Below are 20,933 nucleotides of genomic sequence, written 5' to 3' on the forward strand. Positions count from 1 at the left end.
AAGATAGGGGGAAAAGACAAAAAAGCAGTGAAGCCTACTCGGTTATCTGCTCACACGGGATGTCAAAATGGCCTGTAAGTCCCCGGGGTTCTGGTCCCTTAAGGCACTCATACATGTCAAGTTAGTGATCGTGCAGCCGGAAATTAAGGTTGACTCCACTGAATGGGTACAATGAAGCCCCTCTTTAAGCGGTTCGCTCTCAGTACAGGTAACGGTCTAATCACTGCATCTCGCTTTGATGGTGAAATTCGCTGGCATGTTATTTAGTAGCTCGTTGAAAAAATTCCACAGGTAGTTGGCACCAATCGTGCTGAGACGTAACCAGCTCGTTAAGCTGGCGGCCTCTCGTAGACGTGGAGGTCCAGCAGCAAACAGTTCAAAAAACGACTTTTCAGGTAACACAACCGTCTAATGACCACCTGTCATTGCTATTCGGTATTTACCTGAACCAAAAGAACTGCCATATAACTATTTCCCATTTACAGGACTTATGGTCGCCCTCCCTCTGCACGCTACGGTTCCCAGAACCTAAAACAGGGTCCATCTATGTCACAACACTAAGGAGTCAATCACTTCTAGAAGGGTTTCTGAAATGGCCAATGACAGCTCTAGGGTTTGCTATTTTAATCAGCACTTTGTATGTTTAAGTAGCCAATAAAAGTTTAGAGTTAGCCTCCCGAAAATTTTCGCGATGTGCTATCCTCCGTGTCCCTGAATTTCACCGAGAGGGGTGAAAGTGGTAGTGCTCTGAGGGCTTGATTGACGAGACTATCGGGAAGACTGTCGGCCGAGCACAAAAGTCAGTAAACCCCAACCCAGGTGCCACCTGGATAAGGGGCAAACACTATCCCCTTTGCGCTGGAGGTTGCATCGGAACAGTGTGCGTCATGTAGGAATGATTTCGAGTCTCAAATATCTCACTTTCTACATTTTAGATAGACCGATTGGGAAATGATTGGTTTCATATAGCCACGCTTCAAATTATGCTTTTTCAATCAGCAGGTCCCGCAAGCGTGCAGATGCTCGTTAGGCCGCAGATCATGGGGAACCCGAAAATCCTTCGTTGTAACGTTGGCCTCCTCATAACTTTTTACTGACAGTCTGCCGTTACTCTCGAGCCTTTGATGATGGATCCTGATGTGGTTGTCCATGCGTCTTTTTCAGTTGAACGCAGCGTGACGAAAGGCACCGGGCCTCCCGACAGAGGAAGTCGATCCATGCACAAGCCAAACTAAAGCAAATGATTGGCTGGTCATAGTCACGTGATCCATACCGAAACATACAACCACTGCATACGAGGCCCAGCTGCTCAACAGAAATTTGCACCAGCATTTTGCTGAGTCATATGTAGCACTAAAAATGATTCACCAGGATTAAAGCAACTTAACGTTCCGAGTGCGAAGTTTTGACTATGGTTACATATCCATGACTATAGTCAAGTTTGAATCGAGATTTCCTAAAACACAAATGTCGAGTTCCTCCCAAGCTTTGATTGCAAGAAATGATGTGGGTAAACAGAAGAAAGTTGTGTGAATAAAGGCGGTTCGATGGATACGTTAAGGTTCGCGGATGAATTCTGTGATGTTAAGATTTTTTATTTTATAAACGTACTATGGCAAGTATTTCACGCATAGAAGCAGAGGTATCCTGCAATAAATCATTAAAATTGTTCCAGGCTATTTTCTCGCTTGCGCTGACAGTCCATCTTTCCTTGGTTTATACGCTTCAACCATTTGACTTGTTTTTTCTTGGCTTGTGCACAAATGCAATTTGAACGCGCGCGCTTCCTGGCTTGTGCATAACTAACCAATCAGAATGCTGACTTGTGCATGAATCGCATGCCCCCGACAGAGCCCCAAATGACCTTGGGATTTGAAACCGCTCTCTTTACGATTCACTGTTACACGCATTCACCGGTTGATACACAGGATTGAGACATTCGCCCAAGTTTCCCGAGTCGGTTTTGTTCTTGCCACTCGGCGGCTGTCGTTCACCTGAAAGGCGCAAGTGATGAAACGGTGTAGCATTGCTGTTTAAGTTCTCAGAGCGGGGCAGTATGTTTGCCAGCGCGAGGACTCGCACAAATAAGTATTTAATAGTGTTTTAAACTAGGTTCTAGAAGGAGTGTGGATAACCATCGGAGGAGGTTTATTCCACGCGGCCACGCGAAGTGAGAAAAAACTGCCTAATGAAAGTGTGCGCTTACAGCCTAAAAATCTCCCCATGACCCCAACGTGTGTTTGCTGGGTCAACGGCAAGAAACCTGTTGGCCAAGCCTAGTTCACGCAGGGAATATATAAGAACTCTTTCTCTCGGAAGCGAGGATACTCCAGGGGAAAGAGGTCAAGCACCGCTAGGTGCGTTTCTTAGTCCACGGACTTGAGTTCGGCAATAATTTTCGTACCAGCTCGTTGGACACGCTCAACCGGGGTGACGAATTTCGTGTATCCTGGTTGACAAATTCAACCAGCGGTCTGACGTACGCCCCATATAGCGGTTTCTTCTGCAGTATAGCTGCTACAGGTAGTTGTCCGCAAGAAGCTTGTGGAGTTTGGTCTAATCGCTGATATGTGCGTGTGACTGTGTGATTTTGGTCCGAATTGCATGCTCAATTGTTGGGTGAATTGTGAAGAAGCGGTTGTCCATTCAGGTTTGATGATCGCACGTACATGAATACAACTTGGCCCGATGTGGCTGCAGTTTTTCAGCATGGCGGGTGGTGCAAGTGATGGCCGCGTACGCAAAAACGGGTGCTAGTGAGCATGATAGTGTGCATGTAGTGCAAATAATTTTGCCTGAGGTTGCAAATGAGACGGGAATTGTTCCATGTTTTGCGTGTTTGTGACGTGTGATTTAGTTTGCATATAAAGGACTTTTATTATCGCTGATAATAGGCGTTCGGTGCTGGCAAAACTTCAGGAGACCGGACGCGTGATTGTACTGCAGTCAGAGTACGGGCACCACAACCGCATACTTCTTCAAATGGCAGCAGGTAGTGTTGTTTCTACTCTTCTCAAATGTAGTATGTGTCGACTTAAAGCACGCGGTCAACAGTTTTGCATGAGGCTTTCTGAAGCAACCAATATTTAGCAGATTCATCCCTCAGTTCATGGATGACATACAAACAGGATGTTTGTTTTGTGGGCTTTCATGGAAAGCAGATGATTGCTCCTATGCATAAACTGATTGGCTTATTTAGTAAAATGACGAGGGTGCAGTATCAGGTGAGAACTTTTGCCACGTAGTAAATGGTGGCAGAAAAATTGCATTAGGCTGCGACATCAGGTGATAATTTCGTAACAGAAAAGCTACCAGGAAGCACGCGTGTATGACATTAATGTATTTTTGGTCACAGGCACTCCATACTGACGGTACATTTCCCACCGCATGGCTTGCTTGCACAATGCCTTGAAGTGGGTTTGTTGTTCAATATAATACCAGCACATGGGATCCGGGAAGGTCTGCAAGTGCTGCGCCACACCTACCCGCGATTCGCTCCTTATTTTACGTCACCATCAAAAGGTCGGTACACTCACAATCCGAGATACTCAACTCGGAAAATGCGACCAACAGCCTTCTGGAGAATGTAAGCAGTCACATGAAAAACCGGATGCGCCCTTCGGAAACAGTAGAGCACAGCGAACCTGTGTTCCGGCACGCCGAGTGACTCGCGCGAGTATTTGAGATGCATACATCACTGCGACCGATGGGAAATGCTGGAGTGCAATGGCTACATTCCAAACGTTGTCCGCTGAATGACTAAGTATGCACTTTTCACTCGTTGTGAGGCACCTGGGTGAGCGCGAATCCTAGGGCTGTACTATCGTAGTGTTCAAGCAAACAGGGTGAGGTCATTCACGTTTAACCAAACCGTAGTTCGTGGCACAAACACCAAGGTGCTCCCAGACGGTCGACAAGTGCCGGAGAATTCATATGCTCATTCGATCAGATGATGTAAATCAACTTTGTCCGTTTGTTCTCTGTATTTAGAGATCATTAGGTTGCAAACAGTAATTGATCTTTCAAGCATTTCTTCTTAGGTTCCTTCCCAATCCACCAATTTTGACTGTCGGATTGCAACCTTCCGGAAAGAGATGTATCTCTTACACTTGTTCGCAAGCCACAGCCGGCAGCTTTCGACTTTCTGCGTAAACAACCAGCCCGATAGTGGGTATGCTTCGGGAGCTGGAACGCAGGAGGCAGTCGATTGTTTGGGGGCATAGCTACTTGCTCCAGGGCCCGACCTCTGTCAGTGACGGTCTGTCGTCGATGGTCGAGGATACTTCACCTCACCTCGGTCTTGGACGAAGACTTGGGTCATTGCGCGCTCTGTTGTGGTGACCGTTGGTATGCATGTCATGCTGACTCTTGCTGTGGTGATCGCTGCCGATTGTGCAGCAATGTACTTCAGGCTTGCCAAAAGATGAGTCCGCAGACGAACAATTTATCTTCGTTCCTAGGCCCCGGTCCTGTGCAGAAAGCACCATGTTGCGCCTGTTAACAGGCCTGCAAAGAAGGTGCCTCACGCGATTGGCCTGGACCGAAGCACAGCTTTCCAGTTTGCCCCGAAAGTATGTGTATATCAGTATGTTCGGGTTCAGGGAGGAGCTAACTGACAGCCCTAAGTAAGTGTCTGACGACTACTACCAACACTAAAGACCGCCATCTGGATGAGGGAGACAAACATGTGCATAACATACATACACCGTCATCTCCAGAGTGTAGGTTTCATATTTCTCGAAAGCTAGGAGTAGCAGCTAACAAGCCACAGGAAATCACGCAATGAGAACCAGTCTTTGAAGATGGCATTGTGTAAGCACGCGTCTGTGGTTTTGTTGTCACCGAGGTGTTTTCTCTATGCGATAAGTATTGCTCCTCGTCCAACAACCGACTGATTCATAGTGACAATTCGATAGCCCAACATTTCAAAGCATCAATAGTTCAATGAACATGCATACCAAAAAGGCCATATATGTCTCGGCATGACATATGTACTGGTCAAAAAGGGCCAACAAAATTCCATTTAGTACGGTTTAGACCTTCCGATGTTCCCCAATGTAGATGGACGGTTCGTTCCCCGGTCCGCTATGATCGACGAAATTTCCATGTGGCCAGTGGATTAAGCATCATGGACCTCTACCAGCGTATTAGTCGTGTACGTAAGTTAAGTAAGTTCTCCTGTCTTGATGATGGACGCCATGGTCGTCCTGACGTAATATGCCGCCCATAATGGAGCATTTCACTGTTTAACAACAAACATGCATGATTTATCTGATAATACTGGATGCGACTTCCGAGATTCCAACTTCACAAATTTGACATCCACCAGATCCGCGTAGTTTATAGAACATTATTCGAAGTATTTCGGATGCAGAACTATCAACATGTTACGTTCAATGTAAGTGATCCAACTTTATTCCGCAACTCGCGATATCTTGCTACATTAGGTACCGTGTTCACAGTCGAGAGCGTTTGGCGACCTTAAAGTTCTGTCACTTAAATAACCCATGTAGATAATTTGCAGAATAATTCATCTCCATAGACATTCTGCACCAGAAAGTGGCAACCCTAAGAATGTCGTAGTTTTCGAGAAAGATCGAGAAATCAACTCAATCGCGCGAAATTTCGGCCGTCTAATGCATCTTGTATTGCAGGCGCACTTTCGAGATCACCGTCCACCTGCCATTTACTGGAGTCATCATCTAACGAGATAAAGCACAAAAGCGAACGTATATTCTAGACGTCCACGGCTCTTTGGAAATATGGGATAATTGTTATCGATGTCCCAGTGTACATTTTACCCAGATAGATATTCAATAGCGATTCAACCAATGTGCGCCTCAGACTTAACGAATGATGTGAATCTGTTCATTGAACTTCGGCTTAACACAGTTTACTTACTTTATCCCACCATTCCAAGGACATATCCTACAGAGCACCCCCACCGCCACGATACCATCACTCCCCTCTTTGTCCTCCTGGCTGCCAACGCACCTAGACCCCGTCGCCTACTTCATTAAAGTGCCTCACCTGTCCATCTGAAACCGTTTGACCTGGTCCAACGTTCACTAACACTGGTCGTTGGCTTGTTCGCTGAGCTGGGCAATTTGGTTGCATGCAAATCATCACCAATCGAGGTGACCATCAGTGCGTAGTTATGCGTAGCGTAATCGTTTGCAATCAAATTGCCCAGCTCAGCGAACAAGCCAACGACCAGTGTTAGTGAACGTTGGACCAGGTCAAACGGTTTCAGATGGACAACTCTTTCTGCACTACATCCTCTTCTGAAAAACCAATGGCCGTGACGAAGTTAAAAGCTGCTTGGTTGAACACTCCTTCAAAAGTGTCCCTGAACTTCGTGCTCTGTCTCATACCCATTTTATGCCATGGGTTAACACCTATTTACTGACCTTGATCAACTCCAGTTACCAGCGTAGTCATCCCTCCCTCACATGCACTAATGCTTTTAAAATTCCCTGCGCTGAAAAGCACATCATGAGGGGCTTCGCCGATTTCCTAATGAGATCGTTTGACTCGCTATTAAATAATAATTCCAACAATATACGCAGAAAACGGAAAGGTGACAGCTTTTGTTTAACGCCAGGGGTCACTGTTTTCAGCGTGCTCCGGTTTTATAAGGGGACAGTCACATTCGCCAAAAACATCGCTCTATTGAGCAGTAAAATATACCATTTTATGTGTACGGTAACATACATTCTTAAAGATCAAGCGGCGTGACTTTTCTGATTCAACTCGACTGACAGAGTCTCCACACATTTTCCTGTGTTTTAAACTGTGCCATGCTGAAGCCACTTCAACGAACAAACTTACTACACGACGACGCACCACAATCAAGCCTGCACCTTTGATGCCTCTAGCAGACATTTTTATATCCAGGTTGTGATTCTCCAATCTGCTGACGGCTATCATACTCCTTCGTTTGAATGACAGCTAGGAAAAACTCTGCTAATTCGATGGACCCGGGAATATCATCGATCCAGGCCTGTCTTAATTTGCTGCGATTCCTTGGACAGTCGTAAGTTGACAACCCCAAATTACCCAACTAAGATGTTCAAGTATGTGGTTTTACACGGATGATGTCGGTAGAGCGGCTGCCATAGCCGTTCTGATGTCTTGCCCGGATTTCGACGTACTTCAACTATCTCTGGAGCAGCGTGTTACACGCAAACAAAAGTCCGCCCCAGCCCACTGAGTGTGTAACAAAACTGTTTGCACGTACTGCCCACAAACCAGCTAAGTGTCCGCACAACACTGTCAGTGATTCAGTATAACTCGATGTGCGCCGGACGAAGCTGGCGCTGGCTGTAATAAAAATATCCGCCAAAATTTAAAGCCCGACCTACTCCTTGATTTTGTCTGGCGATACTCCTACTGTTTCTGTGAGAGCCGTCTGCCAAAATAAGTTACGAATGGCTGCCTACTTCCGTGTCTGTGCGGACAACGAGGACGTAACCACTGTTCGCGCAGTCTTTCGAATATTTCTAAGTGCAACACACCATAAAGCACGAAGAATCAAACTTTCCAGCACATTTCACAGGCTCTTCAGGGAGGCAGCACGATGAGCCATGTCAGCCATTAAGAACGAGAATCCCGCAACCAACTTTGGCCACGAGTAAACTTTGAAAATTTGATTCATTTGATAAATTTTGACAGAATTGCCACCTCCTTAATAGATTTCAAGCTTTCAGATAAACGGCCTCAAATTATGTTACCTTACTTAAAAGTTTGCTTGCGTTCGAACCAGTGCTCCAAAATTATTTTGGGGTGCATCTTCGGAGACAAACACAAAATTGCGGGTAGAATTTTAAACTCCAAACACTCTTAGTTCCGGGTTACGAGCCCATATCGAGTTCCTAGACGGTAGACAAGAAGGCTTAGAAGTCGATGAAATCCTTGAATTTTCATCTCATATGGTCAATTTTGTTCAAAGTGTCGCAGCACGCGACCACTGATTATTGTTTCTTCGCTTCGAAGAAAAATCATTTTCATTGGCACGAATTCGTACGTCTGACCTTGGCGTTGTTCTGTATGAAACGCTAGGATTCGTGCTCGAGGGGAATAATCCCATGGTATGTCAAATTGTTTTAGATCCCCCAGATGGTGTTGCATGGTGGTATCGCAGGTAAACATTAGTTCAATTTTTTTGGATAGCAACAATGCATACATGTCACTAAATACTGAAATTGTCCGGGGATTCCCAAAATCATGTGAGTACGAAATGGACAGGATACGATACGGAACAGTATTATCGCTGGAATGCATGGTATCTTGGCAGAGTGGTTCTTGTTATTTTGTTCTCTCGCTGCTATGTATATGGGAACTTGCGCGATCCGTCTTCTATTTTGGCTGGCACAAGCAGTCAGCTTGACTTTCCATCGAACAAAATTGTCATTATATATAGACCTGTGATTATAATAATTCAAGTGAAAAATCTTGAATCGATCGCCCCATTTTGAATGAGACGTGTAGGTATTTCGGTGCAGACGGATTTTTCGGTCAAATCTACAAGTGTTTCTGAGCAACACCAGCCGACTCTCACGAGCTGATACTGGCCGTTTTCCACATCGGAAAATGGACTATGTCATCACTGACAGTATTGAAATAGTCATTAGCCTGGACCATTGACTGCCATAAAATTATGCCCACTTGGCCACGACTCATCGTAACGACGGAATAATTGACGAATGGCAACTCACGAGCTCGTTGCCACTGCTGGTAATACGAGTAAATGTAAATCCGCTCTGCAAGCGGAAGATGTGGGATAGGGTTGCTACAAATGTGCGTACTATTCACGTAATTGGTTTTTGTCCTGTTGCCCACACGCCTAAATGCAGGGTCACGAATGTGTCGCTGGATACTTGTCGCATGTACGTTGGTGTCGAGTTGAGATGTAATCTGTTTCGACAAAGTCGCCATCGCACCATAGGAGATTTTGTTACAATCCTCGACACTATGAATGAGTCGTTAACAGAATTAACAGGACGAAAAGGGCACTGATTGTTAGGTTTTGCTTGCATGGGTAGCAATAAAAGTAGGGGTCACAGCTGAGACGAAATCGTTTTCAAATGTTTAGTCTCGTAGCAGGATATTGTCCATAGCAGGCAGTTGAGCAAAAGAAACACATGTCTTGTTTCCGCACATACTATTTTAAACCAAGTCCTGGTCTTTGTTCCCCTTGTTCATCAGTATTGTTTACGACAAGGTCTCCTGTTTCCAGCAGACGCGTTTTCCAGCTTCAGGTCCAAGTATCCTTTTACTGGCAGGGCGCGTTTCCCTTCACATTTTGTTTTACACTCTTGATGTAATACCCATTACGAATAACCCTAGCGTTCTTTCGAATCACTACTAATTGTTGGAGGTTGCCAGCGGCATACGATGTGCATGAAAACAGAGTTTCGATGAGAATTCCAATGGGCTGTCGTCTGGGAGTTTTCTCAATTCTGGGGAATTTCCGTGCGTAATGTGCACTAGAAATTGCGTCCACTTCATCCATAGCTCTAACCCGCTTTCAACTGTGGATCGCATCATATTTAACTTTTCTGCCACGTTGGCGCAATCTTCGAAACCATCTGAAAGAATTTCAGATGCATAAGGTTCATATGTCCCCCTTGACTGACCTGGAACATATACAGGTGTAAAGTAGTCATCTATAACTTCAAATGTGTTATCTCTATTATTGTCCATCGCTTCATATAAATTAAAAAAACGTGATGCTCACCTACTCTCTCATGCGGCAACAAGGCTGGCAACATATTAGCAATTAATTAAGGCTGCTGCCTTTGATGTTGTAGAGAGAGTGTAAGGGAGGGCAAAGAACTTCCTAGTTTGCGGGTTTCCCACTAATCACCTAAGACAATGAACCTGGCGGTTCCTTTTATTGTTTGTGTTGTCTCCGATCCCTATTCGTAATAAACTGCTGCATTACTGTACGTTACGAGTTACCCATATGCCTGGCAATCGTTATCTGTCACTACCCATTTTGGACATGATGATAAGCGCCTGCATCGAAAAAATCGACGTTTTCTCTGAACCACTGACTCTCAAACGACACGTCCAAGTAACCATTGTCGGAAGCCCTTGGAATCAATTTCTTACATGTCGATTAACTAGTTCTGCCGACTTCATTGGTTATTGAAATTCCCTCAAAATTCCCGGCCAAACCTCCGTTAAATTCGATAACAACTTCCAACCGATCCCCTCATGAATCTCACCGGAGACGAATAGCGGTATCTTGTTAAAAGCGCTGGTACAAATTATACGAAACCCGCTACGTTCACACTCAATTGATCCATTGGCTTTTCAAATACTTTCACAACTATTGCCACTAATAATGGGATGCAGTTCAACGATAGTTCCAGGTCTGCGGGCCCAAAATCAGAAACATCCATCAAGACACCAAACAGACGGATGCGAGGGTCACTTCTAGACTGTGTGACTCTCTCCAATAATGCCGGTCTGTTTAGTACTATGAGTACTTCCATTGTACGAGCAACGCAAACGTAGCATATCCGATACCTCTTTGTCCGACGCAAACACACCTAACAAAATCGATCACAATGGCGAGTGAAAGTTCAGCTGATTGAATTGAAGGTCAAAATTGATGAAGCTGGTATGAATTTGGCAGATATCGTGAAGTTAGATGAAGGCAGATCGTAAATTTATTTGTTAATAATACCTATAATTCACGCCTAATGAAGGGTGAAACTAATCCCTGCAACACTGCTCATTTTTTCGTTCGCTATGAGAAAAGAAACTTCTACACTCCTTCCGTCGCTTCTCAACTCCAGCAATACGTGTCAGCTTCCACATCTGACTTGCTCGCAACAGACTCCATGTGTTATCTATCAGTGTGCCGAGCGAGTTTTCTTTTTCACCCTCACATTGTTCTGTGAAAATTCTTACTAGTTTATCGGGTGAGTTAGCTTTCAAATGCGCGTGTGCTGTCTGCGCTGGTCTCGACAGTAAGTCGACTGATCTACCTCGAACCATCGTTATTGAGCCCCGACGTATTTTGCCATAAATGACCCCGAGTTCACTCCCCGGGCTACAATGAATTCTGAAAGCTAACCGTATGTTTACTGTGAAGTTTAATGTACCCTCCTTGGAATTTGGCCATTTCCACCAACCTTCGTTTGTCTGCTGTGACATTCCCATAGCCATCTTTTCAATTTTTTCGCTTCCTTATCTTTGGTGAGTTTAATGCTTCTGTAATCAACTGGCACTCTCCGTCATTTCTATTTGTAATCACTTTCTAAGCTGTTCATGCACCACTCGGCGATGTGCCTCTTTTCCTAAGCAGTTGTTCTTTTGTGGAACAAACTCCTAGAAACTGCTCTGTCAGCCACCGACAAGCTGCTTGAAAGAGCCTCTCCTTCTTTTCAGAGGGGTTTGGCAAACAATCGAAACAATCTGAAACGATGACTTCCCAATCGGTCCCAAACATTTTCCAATTGATTGAAAAGCCTCTCCTTTTTTGTTTGGAACTAATCATTCCCCACAACTGCCCGCTCCCGTATAAGACGCTATATTTGTTTGGTCCGCGTATATGCACACGTCATTTTATATGTGCACACAAAATCGTACCATTTGGCAAACACATGTACCATAGTACATAGAAAAGTGTAATAAAAACACATTAAGGGAATCATTTACGTTTTATTTGACCGAAAATCACGACAGAGTTACTTGTTGTGTCAAGAATTTGGTGCCAATCCAGAAGGTACCCTCAACCTTGGCCAGTGGTCTCGTTCTATCTGCCAACCGGACATTTGAAGAAAACGAAATACTCCCAATAGGTTCGTAGTGTTTCTCATTCCTCTGCGCCAAAACGTTCATCATCCCTATACCTGACATTTCCATGCAGATTCTAGTTGAGGATTATGCCGGGCGGGTGAGTTGATGATTCTGCAAACACATGTGTCCCAGTCAGCGTATTTGATGGTGCACTGTTGCTGAACTTGTGAAACATCAGTTGGTTCCCTCTCAAAAAACATAAATATGGGCTTGTTTGTTACTCACACGTTGCTCTCATTAGACAGTAGGCTTTGCCGACCACAAATGGTTAATTCCTTGATGTTTTCAACCCCAGGATATCTATTTTCACAAACTATGGCAACACATAGCACACTGAGGAATTATACACCCTATCATTAAGTTGTATGTCTATGCATTGGTGCCATCAGACACGAGAGATTCCTATATGTAGCTGTTGCTCTACCAGTCTGCGGGCTTAGTTTAGCATACATGCCGTTAGTGCTGAAGTAGACTTCAATGTTGGTGAACTTTCGAGTGATATGTGATTTACGAATCTCCCCACTTCGACTGAAGCTCCGCTGAGTGTCAGACTAAGTAAATACACTGTCTTAACGAAGCACATAACTTTACGTTTCCGTATTGAGAGAACCAACCCGAAGCGAAGACCCATTGGTTTTTCAAATACATCCTTATTCCAAGGCTCACTACCACGAATCAGGAATATATAGTCTGCATATTCTGGTCTTTGAAGTGTGTATACTGACTCAGCACACATACTTTTAGGAATATCATAGATAATTAACTTTAATTAAGTCAGGACGAGATCAAGGGACGCTGCTAAACTTTTCCAGAGGACAGAAAAGATGCAAATTTTCTTGATAAGCACGAATAAACACGCAACCTGAAATTACTTTTCATCACCTCCAATAAACAATCCATCGATGGCACAGAAAGCAAATTTGATTACACAGAAGGCTGGAATAGCCGTGTTAAAAGTGGTTCACGCAAAGTAAATGTGACTAGCAGCCAACTGTAACTAGAATCAACAGGTTCTTCGCAGTTAGCTTTGCTCCTCATGGGCGTTTTCATTGTTGAGCGATAGCTTCAAGAAATTCAGCGGCAACTTTCATAGATCCTGAACAATAAATTTTATCGTAGTCCGGAAGTTGGCGATTACATAAATAGAGACGAGAGAAGCCATATATTTCCAGGTTCCAATGGTTCTCAATCCAATAGCGAGCGACTGTCCTTTGGATGAAGGACACCACAGCAGCTCACTTTCCTGATTGTGTTGTAATTTTTTTTCGAGTGTATTAAGTGCGCTACTGTCCCAAGATTTTGCTGTTCCAATTACTTATGGTTTGTATTATCATGAGCTTTCCCGGTTTACATAAACACTGGCGTTGATACCTAGGATAAAAAACTCGACAGTGGGTGCTATTTTGGGAGTTGTATCTCATAGAGTCGTTAATTGAGCTCATTAGAGAGGCTCCGCCGTTTAGTATTCCTTTCAAGTGTTTTCCAATTTATTTAATAATTTTCCAGTATGGAAGTCCTTCTTGCTTGTTTAGAACAAGTCCATGATCCAGTCCATATTTTGGCATCTTTGAGCCTTGATTGATTATTTTCTTGCTTTTCTTTTGCAGCATTTGTGCAGGTGACATCTCCCCATAAAGCACCTCATAGGAGGGCTTCCTCTGATTGCAGAAATTCGTACTTAGGGCACTCAACTAATATCCTTGTCCTCTTCAAACCCACCAGAGGTTAGCTAAAAGACGTTATGCTAGATAGAAGTCTTGATTTGTGTCGCCTACCAGCCTCTTAGGTACTACCGGTGGCGTTTGTTTTCGGATAGAGTCGTTTAGAACTTGAAATCTACATGGTTGCACAACCGGAAGGTAATTTCCAAATAATCGAAATGGTTTGTAAACGTAATACACTGCTTATTCAAACATTATAAACGAGAGGTTCAGCCGGGTTCCAGATGAGTATCCCATCAAAACCAAGTTGCTATGCAAATTAATGTATTTGTCGAAATCGAGATCGTTCTTATCTGATAGGCTGTAGATCCCTCGTTTACTCAATTCAAACTCAGTAGTCTGCACGTGTTCATATAGCTTCATTTCCAATTTTTATCAATCAGGGTAAATGTGCTCCAAACCGTCTTCTCTGCCTACAAAGCGTTGAACATTTTCCTTAGATTTGCGCATTGAGGTAACGGACAACTTGTAGAATTTGCTGCGTCAACCTGTTGTCGCACCATGTTCCTCCATTCTACCCCGTTTTCTTTTTACTGAAGCGGTAGAATTCCACGAGGATATCGGTGAGCTTGTTGGCAGTTGGTTCTTTTTACCAAATCCACTGTTACTCAGTTAGGTGTGCCTTCGTGAAGAAAATCATTTCGCATTTTCTCACCATCCGTATGGGTCTGAGCTACCCATGTAAGGTTCGTAGTGTAGTTGTGTCAGTATGTATGTGTTTAGACGATCGGTTTATGGATGTAGTTATTACGGTATGCACCGGCTCGAGGAGTGCAGTGAACCTATCTCGACTTTACTTATCCCCAAGTTTGGAACCATTCTCCACGGTTTCATCGATATTAAATAAACTACCGTACCTGTCATCCATATCATTTCGGTTGTGTTTATGTGGCTTATGTTGTACTACCTTTCAAGTCACCCAGTGTCCTCCTGGAAGCCCCACTGTCGATGGGCTCCAGCGTAGGTTCGATTTGGCTAGTGACAATAACCAACAGCTTCCCCGGATAGCACTTGAGTTACAATGGCCGCCTATCTATTGGGTTGGGTAAACCGTTGTCTGCGGCCTAAGTTATTGGCAATTTGACATTCGTGGGTTTTGCAGCTCAACAGTGTATGCTATTTTTCAGGATTTATGATACCAAGCCTCCTCAGAGACTGAAGTTCAAATACCTGAATGTATTGCTGGTTGTGGCGTTCCTGTTGTTGGTCGAGCTCTGATATAAAAAGAAGTGAATTCACCGGCCACTGGTTTTTGGGATCTTGTCTGGGAACGTGAGTGACTACAACAACCCTGAAGATATTGGATTCGATCGAACTCAAATTCATTGCCGTCCATGTTGGAAGAACATTCTTCTCATGAAGTGTCATGTTTTGGGGCATATTTCATTCTACCTAGTGAGCGTATTAGAAGTGCTGGGCGTTATTAACACTGATGTGAACGCACAGACAATGAGGATTACACCTACTTTTTCACGACAACTACTTACTGGAACCCAGAACTGTGAAGCGCTCTTATCATTGGCACTAAATGTGACTCGCACGTCACCGATGTCCCGAGCAGTTCTCCAGGTTGCAAGAAAATGGAATCGGGAATATTCGAGCTTACTCTGAACGTTTCGAATTAGGTGATGGAGGTGGGTTCTCAAAAAGTTGTCTCGCAGGCAATATATGTCGTGCGAATTTAAGGGTGCAAAGAGAGATTCCCGTTCCTCGGCGTGGATGGCTAATATTAGAAGCTGCAATAGCGATAGGACGTTTCGAGTCACGCAACAATTTTTTACTGGTCACTAGTATGGACATTTGCGAATATATAACTACAGCTATGAGATTGAAATTGTGTCCAAGAAGGCCTCGTCAAAAGGGTAGCGTGGCTTGACCACTCGAACCCACAAGACATTGGGAAGGTCCATAGTTTATATTTGGAGTCTCAAACCAGGCCTTGACGCACAAATCAGAAGATGCTGGCTTAGGGGCCAGGGTTTTAGTACACCAACGTACTTCACATTTGGAGGATGGTCTGTCGCACATATGCAGGAACTACTTCATATAAGTGCAACCTTTCATATGCAAAGCATCTACCAAATCATTTAGAACAATTTTTCATCTAGTGTAGCACGCATTATGGGGGTTCAACAATCAAGCTCGACTACCAAGTCAAAGTACCGGCTTCTGGTTGCACCCACCGAATGCAGTTAAGCCAATTATCAGATCAAATCAATGATTATTGACTACTAGTGAACGCAACTCAATAGATCCCTCTGAGTACAACCTCGTTCCGTTATTTTACGATCATGCATTCGCAGTGTTTACCCTAAATAGAATATCCATCACACTACTGTTTTAGCATGCCTTTCCAGTTTCTTCCTACCTCTTTGGACTTGAGTTTATTGATCTTGTGTACCTTGAGAGCTGTAGTGATGGTGTGACTAATGAAATAATGCACGCATCATTAAGGTACCCGTGATATTCGTCAGCGTGTCATGGGTACAATCAGGACTATTTTGAAGTCACACAGGTACGCCTATTCATCAGTTTCAATTCAGTTGCAATTTCTAACTGTTGTTGACAAAGTGCAAATGGCAGTTGTTGAGCTCGAAATGGCAAGATTGCGCCTCCTCGGCGAGAGACCACGTGATTTTGCATGCGTATAGTTGGAAACTTTACAGGACATGGTACACTTTGGCTTCTTAGACGGACCACCTAACCAAATTTTGTCTGCTATTTTGCAGTTCTCTTGTTTACCGATGAGGTTTGCAACAATGCTGGTCAGTCCGCCCCCGGCGGAATACCATTCCAACATGACGCTCAGATGTGTTTCCATTGAAGTTCTTTGATATCCTGACTATTTGCCCCTGACTCCTAGAGGAGGCTACTACTCTTTTCCCTTCAGTTCACGTTTTACTAAGGGCCTCCGTTGTCAAATAACTGTCAGGCATTAATATTCGCTACCACCAACTGCTATCCATAAAGATGATGAACGGACACTCCACTGTACGACGAAATTAATCTAAACCTCAACGCTATTCCGAACTTGTAGGCCTTGCATCGATCACATTTTCTTACCCTGCCAAATGACGCTGTTGTCAATGATGATGATGATGTCCGTCAGGTGACTCGGACTTTATGATTCTTGATTTGAAATCCGCCTTTGCTAACGCTAAGATTCACAAACTGTTTCCAAGGATAAGACGCAAGCTTCGTTCTGTTCTGGATCGGGCATCTAATTCTAAGATTTGATGCCAAATCTTGCCCTAAAAGTCTGCTTCAGCTTTCTATAGTAGTCATCAGGTCAACCTAAGAGTGAACATCGGTCTGATCAACTTGTTTACACCATAGCCGCCCACTGAACGGCCCTTGCAAGTGTCGTGCACCCAGCGAAGTGTAAGGGTGAGCGCACTGATCGACCAAAGTGGTGATTGCTTACTAACCCCATGAGTTATCAAATATGGTTTGCGGAATCAGAAGAGTTGTACTCGGTAGTCTTGGCTTAGAAGCCGATTGCCATTTCTGTTTTTGTGCGAGTTGGGAACGCGAGCGTAGGTGCAACGTTCATTCACTGTGACAGAATTATTCCTCTGAATTTCTCATGTATGACATTTTTAACTGACTGTGCTTCATAAAAGCCACCTCATGTATCCGTGAGAATGGCACCCAGGTTACAGAACTACTTCACTTGATATGACACCACTTATGAGATTGACGAATAATCTTGAATAACCAGTGTATGTCTCACCTTCTCAGGGCCTATCAGTTAGACTGTATGCTCCGTCTGAATAAAACCAATAAATAGTGCAGCACACTTTTCCTACTGAATCGAGGACCAAGAAATTCGGTCGTAAAAATTATTTGGATCAATGGCCTACCTGTTGCGAGTATTCTGCGTACATGTGCGGTTGTGGCCTTCAGATATGAGAAATACTGCATAGGATAAACGAAGAGCCACTCAAATTCCACTTAGCATGTACCTGACGATAGTGGTGATTTTGATGCCACAGAGTTCTTCCGCACTTTTAACACATTCTAGTACTATCATGACTTTTCATTCAGTGTGCTCCTCCTTGTTCGCAATGTCCGTAATGTTTTACGACGTTTTCCCGAATATTCATTCATTTTTAGGTTCCCTCTTGCTGTCGATTTATATCCACAGCTATCACACTTTCCTCATTTTACTGGCTGCCAAACAACACAGCACTGCGGCGATTTCAAGCCTTTGGGTTGGTGCTGGAACTTCTGGAGCAGCGTGAATATTAGGATACCTGTTCCGGCTTCTGTCTAGCTCAAGGCAGACTGGACATGGCCTGAATCCCCATTCTGTCATTTATGTTCCGAAGTATATTCAACTCCAGGCGTGTGAACAAGGCGCGCAAACGTTTAATATCGTCTGTATCCTCAACTGCAATGACAATTCCTGGCATTTCTTTTGCTGGACTTGAGCTACGCTGCGGCAACCAGGACAACCCTGGCTTGGATATTTCTGACGAATCTATTCGCGAGGATACTCCGGGATTGCACTTCGAAGTGGACGCCGAAAACTCCACCGTTTTTACGGAGGTTCCAATCGCGCACTCACTGCCTTCTGATGTTTCCATCGATTCTTCCCCGACCACATGTCCGTTTTCAAAAAAGCACCAGGATTCGAACGACGAAAGCACCATTCTTGTTGAACTTCCCTTGCCACAAATTATTCGCTTGCTAGTAAAAATCATGGAGCCCGATAGTGTGTTCGCCCTAGACACTTTGCTTCAATCAACCTCGACATCTGAAGCTGAAGTTGCAATATCAACCCGAATTGTTAGTGACTGCGTATTCCTAGCTCATTTCTACTACTCCTACTATTCTACTCGCCCTGCCTTGTTTGGTTTCACACTGCCACGATCACAACCTCTATCGATTCCCCGAGGCTGTGCGACGATCCGTCACTATGCATCCAAGCGTCAACTTCCACGAGGTGGTCGAGGGAACTCCTTTCGTGCATTTCCCGACTGCGATTTCTTTCAACTCGGCTTCGGTCGGGTCCGATCGAAAACGATGAAGTTCCTTAATTCCTTCGATTTGCAAAGATCCTGTGAGGTTTCCCTTCGTAGCCCGTCTCTGTTTTGTGTGGATCCGCTGTTTGCCGTGTGCAAAGCATGGCGCTGGCCCGATTTACGTCCCGGTGAATGGGTGCGGTAAGTAATCAACCAATGTTATAAAGTCTTTTGTGTACCTATTTCGTCTTGCTTAGCATTGCTTTTAAAAGTGGTGGGTGCGTTGCGATGGCAAATAATATGCCGCAAGTTCCTTCGATTGCTGTGGGACCGGACGAGTACTCTGGGATGCGGATATTCCTATTACAACCTCAGTTCGCGTTTGCCTTAGAGTCTTTCGGCGACATGTACGCCGTACTGGGTAGAATGGGGAAATATACCGACAGCTTTGCCAGGACATCTGCCGTCAAGCTTGCAGGATCTACAGGCATATATAGGTGGTAAACTAGTATAAATAACTGTGTTTATCACTGCAATGTCCATACCGCTTTCCTTCTCCACGGTGCATCTGAATTTGTGTGCATGTTTATGGGCTGTGTAATCCAACCTCAGAAAGCTCTTACCATCACGCAGATTTCGTCGTTTCGGCTTTCCACAACATCCTCAATTTTACGTATCCATTCCGCCTCGAATGCTACCACTTGTTCCCAACAACCGTTGCTTTCCGGGCGGCGGCGGAGACCTGAATTCACAGGTTCTGTTCTATAGGTCCTGTCCGAATAATGATGCATGATTGTGTGATGGTCATATCTCTCATGCACTGTTTACTTGATGGTCCATCAGAACATCGAACATCGAAGCTACTGTAGCCTGGCAGGTGATCACCGGAAAAGTGTGCGTGCGAAGCCGGATAATTAACTAGACTGCCCTAATGTGACTGGGTGTGTGATCTGATGGTTTCCAATCCGTGAGTACCTGAGTGCGACAACTGATTTGCCAATATTTTGTTCCATGTGTATCTTAAAAAGTAGCAATGTGTTGGCATTGAGCTTGCAGTTTTGTTGCTGGGATATTCTAATTTGTAATAAACACCGAGAATGAATGAATCCAGATCGAGGTCGATTAGGATTTCATGGGAGAATTTGTGTCACATAGCGTACTTTTGAAACCAGATGTGACATTGTGTAGTTTTTGTTGTTTTTCTCCCATTCTTTCGGTCGCCGCTTACAGTCTATATGAAGGGGTTTTGCAACCAGGTGGCAAAGACCAAGTAATACCTCATTTTGGGATATCTGTCACGGGTTACGATTGATCCACTCGTGCGATTAGCTTTTTGGTCGTGTGTACCAGTTGTTCCGATTGATGGACTGTGGTAGTGACACTGGACGCGTCAAGAATCGGAGCTCTCAGCTTACAGTTATTGACACAAGAGTCTCCTGCATCCTATTAGTGAAAACAGCGAAAATATGAATATTTCTGGCAAACATCAGTTGTTACTTAATATCACTGCAAGTAAATTGCGCAATCGATGGGAATTGCTAAAAAACACGAATTCACAACTGCGTTCACTGGCATATTAGTTTGATTAGGTTTCTGAGTGTTTTCGAGACGCACACTGTTGGCTAAGTGTTTGAGTCGTTGGTCACTGGTGGTTAAGGATGTACTGAGCTTGTTTCATACTAAAAACCAGAGTTTAGGCTGAAATCTGTTTCGAGTACAAGTATATGGATAGTCGAAGCGGTAGGTTTTTGGTACTCGATTGGCAAATCATTACTCCCGCCCTGTGGGTCGTTGTCTCAGCCGTCCGAGAAATTATTCATCTATACAGTGATTCAAACCACCCTGACGGTTTTGAGGTCGCTGCAGCTGCAAACGAACTGATGGATAACAGACGGCAGACTCCTTAACTGAAGAACAAAGCATCTTTGGATAGAAATTTCTCTGACTTGAGGGGAAAGTGCAATTTTGCTGCCGAATGTGTGATTTACGCGGGCCCGTAGTTTTTTGTTTATGCCACCAGCCATATGATCGTCCTTGATTGGCGGCGTCATGAATATTGTTTCATTTTTTGTGGAGGTGGCACACACAGTTTTTGGTGTCACACCGATGAGTTTCTTTGAGTACCTCTTCGGCATGACAGTCTTTTTCAGGAATTTTCCTTTCCTCCGGCATTCCGCACACGTGCCGGATATTCCTTGGTGTATTAATATAATGGGCTTGTACATTTGTCGGCAGATCTTCTAATCTGGTCAGCTACGAGCAGCTAACTCTTGTAATCGAATTCCAACAAGTACCATCCAACAAAAGCCGTTCGCAGAAAACAAACCAGTGCACTTTGACTGGCCGTACGAATAAATTGCAATCGGTACACCTGGATTTCATGTAGACCTTTCCTTTGCAGGGCCCATTCTGTTAAAAACAAAAGCTACTC

At 44.3% G+C, this 20,933-nt stretch overlaps 2 protein-coding genes across 2 annotated transcripts in view; one reads left to right on the forward strand and one right to left on the reverse strand.

The window, feature by feature from the left end:
- Window positions 1-8,028: 8,028 nt before the first annotated feature.
- The window catches only part of T265_05167 (hypothetical protein), a gene marked incomplete at both ends in the record, with an annotated part of 41,046 nt that continues 28,141 nt past the window's right edge, over window positions 8,029-20,933 (forward strand). The window contains 2 exons of the mRNA XM_009170099.1: window positions 8,029-8,090; window positions 17,652-18,703. Coding sequence (XP_009168363.1) covers window positions 17,856-18,703 — 848 coding nt within the window. The remainder of the gene's footprint in view (window positions 8,091-17,651; window positions 18,704-20,933) is intronic.
- On the reverse strand, window positions 19,805-20,553 carry T265_05168 (hypothetical protein; the record flags this gene model as incomplete). Its single annotated transcript, XM_009170100.1, has 2 exons — window positions 19,805-19,945; window positions 20,491-20,553. 2 exons carry the CDS (start codon window positions 20,551-20,553, stop codon window positions 19,805-19,807), a joined length of 204 nt encoding a protein of 67 aa, XP_009168364.1.

Source organism: Opisthorchis viverrini (assembly GCF_000715545.1).
Source record: "Opisthorchis viverrini unplaced genomic scaffold opera_v5_93, whole genome shotgun sequence".
In the NCBI taxonomy this organism is placed as follows: Eukaryota; Metazoa; Platyhelminthes; class Trematoda; order Opisthorchiida; family Opisthorchiidae; genus Opisthorchis; species Opisthorchis viverrini.